The sequence below is a fragment of the Micropterus dolomieu genome, linkage group LG22, assembly GCF_021292245.1.
Source record: "Micropterus dolomieu isolate WLL.071019.BEF.003 ecotype Adirondacks linkage group LG22, ASM2129224v1, whole genome shotgun sequence".
NCBI classification, from domain to species: domain Eukaryota; kingdom Metazoa; phylum Chordata; class Actinopteri; order Centrarchiformes; family Centrarchidae; genus Micropterus; species Micropterus dolomieu.
In genome coordinates, this window is record NC_060171.1 from 8,040,621 (window position 1) to 8,050,003 (window position 9,383).

General features: G+C 41.5%; 2 protein-coding genes across 8 annotated transcripts in view; both read left to right on the plus strand.

Annotated features, from left to right (window-relative positions):
* LOC123961955 (inositol hexakisphosphate and diphosphoinositol-pentakisphosphate kinase 2-like) overlaps positions 1 to 9,383 on the plus strand; it is a 318,451-nt gene that overhangs the window by 140,375 nt on the left and 168,693 nt on the right. The gene's annotated exons all lie outside the window — the stretch shown is intronic.
* The window catches only part of pik3c2a (phosphatidylinositol-4-phosphate 3-kinase, catalytic subunit type 2 alpha), a gene marked incomplete in the record, with an annotated part of 51,480 nt that overhangs the window by 35,430 nt on the left and 6,667 nt on the right, over positions 1 to 9,383 (plus strand). The window contains 11 exon segments of the mRNA XM_046037789.1: positions 1,370 to 1,434; positions 3,107 to 3,298; positions 3,557 to 3,650; positions 3,866 to 3,960; positions 4,403 to 4,583; positions 4,685 to 4,789; positions 5,630 to 5,722; positions 5,991 to 6,120; positions 7,753 to 7,889; positions 8,111 to 8,280; positions 8,979 to 9,135. Coding sequence (XP_045893745.1) covers positions 1,370 to 1,434; positions 3,107 to 3,298; positions 3,557 to 3,650; positions 3,866 to 3,960; positions 4,403 to 4,583; positions 4,685 to 4,789; positions 5,630 to 5,722; positions 5,991 to 6,120; positions 7,753 to 7,889; positions 8,111 to 8,280; positions 8,979 to 9,135 — 1,419 coding nt within the window.

The window sequence follows — 9,383 nt, forward strand, 5'->3', positions numbered from 1 at the left end:
AGAGTGCTTGCCCGGGGCAGCAGGTTGTTGTGTTTGTGGACATCTCCCCAGGGTGCTGCTGCTGCCACTGGCTCCACAGGCAGCCGCAAGAGGGTACCCACAGAGAGAATAGTACTACAGGTTGGTGGTCTGTTGTGGTTGCATTGTTATTGTTGTTATATATATTTTATTTACTGATAACTCGGCTGTGGCTCAGGAGGTAGAGCGGGTTGGCCGTTAATCGGAAGGCCGGCGGTTCAATCCCTGGCTCCCCCTGGTTGCGTGTCGAAGTGTCCTTGGGCAAGATACTGAACCCCGATTTGCCCCTGGCGGCTGTTCCGCCAGTGTATGAATGTGTGTGAATGTTAGTTTCCGTTTGAGCACTTAGGCTCAGTGTATGAATGTGTATGACTGGTGAATGCAGATGTACTGTAAAAGCGCTTTGAGTGGTCGAAAAGACTAGAAAGGCGCTATACAAGTACGGAGCATTTAACTCTTCTGGACAGAGACCTCTGATGTTTTACCTGGAATCTGCTGTAGCCCCAGCCCAGCCCCCAGTGCTCCCAGTAAAAATATAAATATATATATTAGTGCTATTTGAACTGATTTACTACCTGTATATTTGTGAACAGGTATGAGCATCAGGTATCTTTAATCAGGGAGCAGGAGAAACAGTCTGTTCAGTAGAGTTGGGCCGATGTCTACAAAACTACATTGAAACATCGGGATGGACGATGGCATGGGGGGGGGGGGGTGTGTTCACTCGCACAGACTTCACTCTGTTAAAAACTTGAAATGACGTTACAAGTCGCGACGGATATTTTACAAGCGTAGACCAGGTAACGTTAAAGCAACATTGAACACAGAGTGCAGATGCTGGTTTTGGCTGTTTGAGGTGTTTGATAGGCTGCGTCATTAACAAGCAAGCGGCTCACCTGCTTCCGTGATAACGGATCGCGGGTGGGTCTGCCGAAGCCTCCCTCCACTGCTTGTTTGGGTGGGTGATTTGCAGGCTGATCAACATCCCGCCCCTCCTGTGACCCATGGTTTGACTGTATGTGTATTCAGAGTCAGTGGGCAAGGGACTTTCAAAATAATACAGATAAAATAAAAACTGCATTAACGTGCGATAAAATAATTGTCTGCGTTAATTAATTAATGCTGTACTTTCATGTGGTCAAGCACTATCCAATTGCAATCTGATCACCCAAAACACATTTTGCCAGGTGTAAATGGGATGAAGCTGCTGAAGAATTAAAATTACTTCATAGGAATAAACTGATCCCAACTTTGATTTTTGTGTTACCGTCAGGTGGACTTTCCTAACTCGGCGGTGGAAGTTTTATACGTAGGACCCAAGGAAGCAACTAGCCCGGAGCCCGGCACCCAGGAGGAGTTGGACCCTGATCTGAGACGCAAACTGGAGAAAATCTGCAGCCGAGCTTCCAATTTTGGGTGGGTGAATCTTGCCCACAACTAAAAAGGGCAGATAGCAATCTCAGAGTAGATATCAAAAACATTTCGAACAATTAATGTGTGAGCCTTTTCTGCTATTTCCTTCACTTCATTTCTAGAGAGAGAATTTTGGTTTGCAGGAATGATTTCAAATAAAAGCACTGACATCAGTTAATGACACTACTGGTTCTAATGCTGCAAGTCTGGATGTGCAAACCAGATGTGCTTATTGTAGAAACACAAGAGGCTCAAAACCTGACATTTTACTTTTAATGTATCGCTATGTGGAAAATGAGTCTAAGCCTTGTGTGCAAGACAACATTACTGAGTGTGTAATGGAGAACTTAGTACCTCAACCGGAAAATGTGACCTCAGGGGAATCAAAACCACACTTTTGAAAGGTGTATAGACTTTAAATATTGAATCTACGTGTTTACAAATTATAAATTCATTGACTGCCGGTTGGCTTTTTGTAAACTTACATTACTACACAAACAGAATTTCCAGTTACATTTATCCCCTTCAGCAGACAGCTTTTTGGCAGTCTCTCAGACCACCCAAAATCCGTTGGACTTACTAGATTTAAGAAGAGATTTTAAAAGATGCCACTGACTTTGCCAGCCACAGTTCCCCATAACGCCTGTATGTTGCCTGCTCCAGTATGTCTGTTCTCTTCCAGCTGCTCTAGGCCCAGCTAAATGCTCTCTTATGCCTGCTGCCAGGCAAATCTCCTCCACTCTGCCAACATCCATGAGGCTCAACTGGCACTTTAGCACAGAGCGCTCTCTCAGTGGGCTCTCACCGCCTGCTTTCTATCCTGCCCATTCATTTCTCCAGCCTTTGTGGGCACAAGACTTGGGTAGTTGCAGTTTCAGTGATCTGTCGTGTGTTGTTTCAGCATGTGTGATATTCCATCAATCCCTGAAGGAGAAATGTTCTTTTTTTTTTTATTGCTACAGAGAGGTCAGGGTCGGGTACAGACCAGCAACTCAGGCAACTTCAGAGAGGCAAATGCTAGCTGACAGAGGAATTTAACTTAATTTTTTAGCACTGCTTTAACAAACTGGACCCCTCATGCAACTTGCCACAGACATACCTAGAGTTTCACAGTGCACACTCTCAAGGATCGCTTAAGCACTCTCAAGAATGTGACTTTCAAGTCTTATCATAGGATTGTATTCTATGGATATAAGTCTAAAACTGTTGACCTCTGAGGATTTCCACTGAAGTCTTTCCGATTGGGGTTATATTTCTTACATAAATGTACATTGAATTTTTGTTCCTGAGCAAGTGTAGAGAATTTATTGCTTACTTACCCTATGCAGATGTTCTGAAAACATAGTGACCTTACAATCACGTTGCTGTCAATATATTGCGTGTTGCTTTTATGCAATTCTATTTAAGTGCTCTTTTTCTGTCGTCTGTTTTAACCATTATTGCCGATCCTGCCAAGTCAGCTCCTCATTTGGAGCCCCTTAATACTTTCTTTTAGTTTATTTTTCATCATTTAGTTTCAGTGTCGAAACCTAGAGGTAGTTTTGAGTCTGTTAGATAAATCTGATAAAAAGATGTATATCAATGCAGTTTATTTAAATCTATATGTTATTAATTTTTTGTAAAAGAAAATTTCCATCACATCCATCTTCTCTCTCTGTTTTCATTCCGTCTCCAGGCTGAAGCGGGCAGATCACCAGCTACTATGGGACCATCGGCTCCACTGTCGGAAGGACCACACCAGCAGCCTCCCCAAGGTGCTGGCCAGTGTGCCCAGCTGGGACTGGGCCAACATTGCTCACATCCACTCCCTGCTGCACCACTGGCCCACTCTGCCCCCTGTCACTGCACTGGAGATGCTAGACTCAAAGTATGCACTGTGTAAACATTTGGTCTATGGCAACTCATGTCCTTCAGAAAGTTTAAATGATTGAAATATTTAAAAAAGTTATGTAAAGAATTTTGTTTCAAGAATATATTTTACCATGCCAAAATAGGGGTCACATGGTCTGTTTAAAGTTTAACTTGTGTAAAAAAAAAAAACAAATAAAAAAATCCGTTTAACTCTAGAGATCTTTTGTTTGTTGTTTGTCTATTGTCTAATTGTCTGTGATTTCTATGTGTGTAGGTTTGCAGATACAGAAGTGAGAAGTGTGGCTGTTAGTTGGATTGACAAGAGCAGTGATGATGAGCTATCTGACTACCTGCCACAGCTAGTACAGGTACAGATACAAATACATACACGCATATATACTTTGCATGTACTTAATATTTAAAATATACATTTTTTTTAGACTGAAATTCACTCACATGTTCATTCACCCAGCCGCTCTCTCATTCACTTTTTATTCCGCTTGTCTTTCTCATGGATTCACTCCCTCTCACTCACAATTCATCCATTATTTTAGGTCACTTTTTCTCTTTCGTCTCTTACCAGGCATTAAAGTTTGAGTGTCACTTAAAGAGCGCCCTTGTCATGTTCCTGCTGTCCAGAGCACAAGGCAACATCAACATTGCACACTACCTCTACTGGTGAGTTCACAGCAGCACTGAAACAGTAACCACCTGTCGTCATTTTTTCCCAAAGAAGCATCTGAAAGGAAACGTTGCAAAGAAAAATTCATCTGAAGTGAAAAAACAGGCTTCCAGAACATCTGTAAAAACACCCAGCTGGATAAATTGTATTTCAAGAAGGAATGAGCACTTAATAAAATAATACACATTACATTGCTGTTTATAACATTATTTATCAAGCCCGAGAGGGATGTTCATGGTACTATCTATCCAACCAAAGGTTTGCCTCATGGCTTGTAGGAATGGTCATACACAATGTGTTATTTTGCTTTTATTTTCCCATTTAGAGGGTCCTTTACGTTACTTATTAAACTAAGAGTCACCTTGTAATTAATAACCTTCTATAAACCTTTTGCCACCTATTAAATTTTGGCTGTTGTGATGTGTTTAATCGCTACAGGCTGCTGAAAGACGCTGTGCAGGATCCTGCCTGGGGACGACGCTATGAGCGGGTGCTGGGAGCCCTGCTGTGTCTGTGCGGAGCCAAGCTGAGGGCAGAGCTGGAGAAACAGACTCACCTGGTCACCCTGCTTGGAGCTGTGGCAGAGAGGGTCAGACAGGCTGGGGGTTCGACTCGACAGGTTAGTGTGTGTTTGTGATCTGACTGTATTATTGTACTGACTTTATTTTGTGTGTGTGTGTTAAAACATATCTGTGTGATGTTGTATTTTTGTGTGGTCAGGTGGCGCTGCAGGAGGGCCTTGAAAATGTTCAGAACTTTTTCCAGAGGAACAGCTGCCGACTGCCTCTCAGCCCCAGTTTGGTGGCAAAGGAGCTAAACATCAAGGTGTAACATGCACACTCACGCATATATAGGCCATGAAGAATGAGAAGTTCTCAATTTAGCATGAAAAAAAATAAGGGCCCCCGCAATAGTCAGCTATTCTTTATAACTGTATTCATGTCAATACAACTTTCTCATCACAATGGATATACGTACCTGATCCACAAAATATCAGCAGTAATTAATTCATTACCATTGAAAAGAAATAAACAGTGCAGAATAATAAGGAAACCTCAACTGAACTGCTAAACTGTCAGGAAACAGGAAAACCACCTCATTATCTTTATAGAATGTCTGTGGCTCAAACCACAAAGGAAATTAACTCAATAAGCTATAGTTTCACCAAAATATAAAACACATACATGCATTTATTCTCAAATACACATACAGATATTTGTCACACACAATGAGACACCTGATGTCACATTCCTACTATCTACATGTACTCTAAAGTAGCACCTAGTTAGACATTCCTCTGGTGAATCAACCTAACTACCTGTCTATCATTTTGCATACCTCAGGCTTTACAGAGGCAATTATAGTTTTAGGTATGTAAATGTAGACACTAGTTAAACATGACTTTAATGTATCTCTTACATGGATCCAGACTCATATCCAGACCATAATGTTCCCTTTGTTTGCCAGACACAAAATAGGTTTTTCAGTCGCAATAACTTTTTTGTGACATATCTCAAAATAAATCAAAGCTACAAAGACAACGATACAGAAAGACATGTTTAGAGATCCTGTTGCAGATTATGTTGGAAAGCTGAATCTTAAAAACAACATAACACCAAACTGTAGTGCAGAATGTAAAATCATACTCTCTGTTTGTGTCTGTAGACCTGCTCCTTCTTCAACTCCAACGCAGTTCCCCTCAAGCTGGCCCTGGTCAACGCCGACCCACTGGGAGAAGAGATCAATGTTATGTTCAAGGTATTGTGCCCACACACAGTACTTTGCACTGTGTGTGGATCTTATGAACAGCCATCAGTATTTCAAACAATATGTGGTTCTTATGAAGCTTTCACAGGTGCTCCATTAGTTTAAACTGGGGAGTGTTGATCAGTTACATCAAAAGTTGTTGTAACAAACTGTTGTTTACATGCTTCTCGTCTGTCCAATGAGCCCCCTGGTGGCTGAAATTAAATCCAACTAGTATTGGTGGTGTCGTAATTTTTCTCTCTGTTCGTTTGTGTGTCAGGTTGGAGAAGACCTCAGGCAGGATATGTTGGCCCTTCAGATGATCCGCATTATGGACCGCATCTGGCTGCAGGAGGGGCTGGACCTCCGCATTGTCAACTTCAAATGCATCTCCACTGGCAAAGACAAAGGTAACAGTCAAACACACTGAGAGGCTTGCCATTTCAAGTGTCTCATATCCAGATAAAATCCAGATGAGGCTGAAGACACTTTACACTTAGCCACATAGAGGGTATATGTGTTTCCGTTGGCCAGATCTCATGCATCTGTCTTGTTTTGTGGACTACATGCAAAGTCAGTCCTCTTCCTGTCCGGTAGGTGGGTAGGTAGGTTTATTGTCACAATATAACAAGTTATAGAGTGAAATTGAGTTTTGCAACTCCCTTCTGCTACATAGCAGACAATATATGTTAATAAAGAATCAATTATGAAAAATGGTAAACAGAAATCATTACTGGAGCAGTGCTGAGGATGAACTAGAGTTTAAGAGTCTGATAGCTTGGGGGGAAAAAGCTGCTCTGCAGTCTGGTGGTGCGGCAAAACTTCTATATCTCTTCCCAGAAGGCAGCAGGGTGAAAAGGTTGTGGCTGGGGTGGGTACTGTCCAGATGGAAGTGGTAATACACCTGACGGTGTTTGGTTACTGCCAAAGATGCCAGAAGAAGAATAGCTTGTGCACTTTAGCTATTTAGTTCCAACAACAGTTAAGCTGGTGTTATTGGAACGAAATTATATTAAATTAAATTGTATTACAAATTAAAATGAATTAATCAGATTTATGAAGTACAGTATGTTTTATCATCTTCACAAGCTTTAACTCACAGAGCTCCCTCACCTGTACACATCATTCTGTGGTTTAACTGGTCAGGGATCAGATAAACACCTGCAGCTGCATAATGCTTGTATTGAAGTGTCTTGCGCGGTTTGTCCTTGTTGCTTTAATGAGACAGATATAACACTGGCTAATTTGACTGTAATTCAGTGTAGCTATAGCTGCTGTTATCACAAAGACAGAAGACACAGACCATGGATGTAAGTGTTTCCCATACGTTCATTTATTTGTGGCGACCCGCCACAATATCAACGCTGACCGCCACAGATTGATTTATTTATTTTTTTACTAGGCCTATTTAAAATCGTATTTGAATGCAGAGTGCCGTAGCACATTAGCGCAGCACGTCCTCTCACCCGTCCTTATCTCTCTCGCTCTCCCTCGTGAACACAGCTGCACAAATCTGTCCAACACAACACTGTCAATGTCGGAGACCCAACTTAAAAAGTTATTAGCAAGCATGTAAGGAGCCTAGGAGCGTAGCTAATAAGGAGAGCTAAGTTAATGTTAGAAAACATCTGGGTTTTTGAGGCTAGCACGCTGTATATAGCTGGTAGTCATTGTCGACTGTTGAATATAGTAATCAGTCATTTTCAATCTGCACTGCTTGGAAAGGAAATGATCCTTCTGTCTGAAATTAATAACACGTTGACCTTGGGAAGAACAAATACGCTCTTTACTGAATTGTTAATTTATAGGAAGAAAATATTCAGTTGCTGTTAGATAACACAGCCAGAAATTCTGAATACAGTCATGTCAACAAAACCTTTAAACTTCTAACAGCTGATTATAATTTACGACCAAACACCTATGTAATGGCATCGCCATTGCAGCCTAAGGTTATAGCTACATGACATATTCTGATCATCCATGGCGATACAATACCATTTTACAAGTCATACACTGCTGACTGTTGTTGGTGTGTTGTTTAGGCATGGTGGAGCTGGTGCCGTCCTCCGACACGCTGAGAAAGATCCAGGTGGAGTACGGCGTTACCGGATCCTTTAAGGATAAACCGCTGGCAGAGTGGCTCCGCAAGTACAATCCTGCTGAGGATGAGTATGAGAAGGTAAAAAACAGCAAGCAACAGCTGTGCCACTACCCCTCAGAGCCCACAGTTGACGTGTGTGTCGCACAAAGTAATTTACTGAGCTGCTTACGTGGTAAACTAGCGGGGGAAATTTAACTTTGACACTTTGATTTGGAACACACTCTTGAAGTTTGTACTCTTGAAGTTTATAGCAGTCGTAGAACTTTCTGACCTTTGCCACCACTTTTTCCTCTTTTTAGGCATCAGAAAACTTCATCTACTCATGTGCAGGATGCTGTGTGGCAACCTACGTACTGGGGATCTGTGATCGCCATAATGACAATATTATGCTGCGCTCCACTGGTCACATGTTCCACATTGACTTTGGCAAGTTCCTGGGCCATGCCCAGATGTTTGGCAGCTTCAAAAGGTGACTATCAGATATGCTGTTTAGGGTGTGTTTATCTGTATGCATATGTGCAAGGGCTTAGTCAGATAAAACATGCTTTGGTGTGCTATCAGGGTTGAAAGGTTCTTTCCAGAAGGGTGTATCAGGATGTTTGTACTACCAGGTAGTTATCAGAAAATGGGTGAAAGGCCATGCACCAGCTGATTTCAGTGGGGAATGCTATGAGATCATAGATGCTTAAGTGTGTCCTGGTTGTAGTGTACGCTAAAGTGTTACTATTGACCATCAGAGGAAATAATTTAGTGAAGACACATGTATCGTTTTGATGTCATAATATGTACTCATCTTAAGGTAAGTTGATCAGCAGTCTCTTAAAAGGTATAAGAGCTGCTGTTTCTACACAGAAGGTTTAATGACCTGGTTCATAGCTCACACACTGCACTCATTCCCAGCTGGGATCTGTTCAGGTGGGCTGCCCTGAAACAACAGTCTTCTATTATTGGCCTCTGAGCAGCTTCACTGAAGTACTTGGAGGCTTTGTAGTAACTTGTGTACTTGAGTGCCTTTGTGGTAGTTTCAGGGTTGGAGGGAAGGAAAGTTATTCACTTTCCAGATATTCAAGGATTTAAAACCATTAACCCTTTTTTATAACTTCTTGGCTAACCCTCCTCAGAACCTGAATTTAAATATTCTTTCCTCCCCTCCTTCTTTCCCATTAGGGACAGAGCTCCGTTCGTTCTGACCTCTGACATGGCGTATGTCATCAACGGAGGCGAGCGTCCCACCAGTCGTTTCCAGCTGTTTGTAGACTTGTGTTGCCAGGCCTACAACCTCATCCGCAAGCACTCCGGGCTTTTCCTCAACCTGTTGTCACTGGTGAGACAGAACACACACACAAAAACCATATAATAATAATAATAATAATAATAATAATAATAATAATAATCTTTATTTGTAGAGCACTTTTCAAAAACAAGTTACAAAGTGCTTTAACAAGTGTAAAGACAATAATACCCCAAAAACAATAATACAAGATAAAAGCAAGAAAACATTGAAAAGACTAAAATACACATTTAAGATAAATATAAAATAAGTAAAATAGAATAAAATAAAAGGGATAAAAT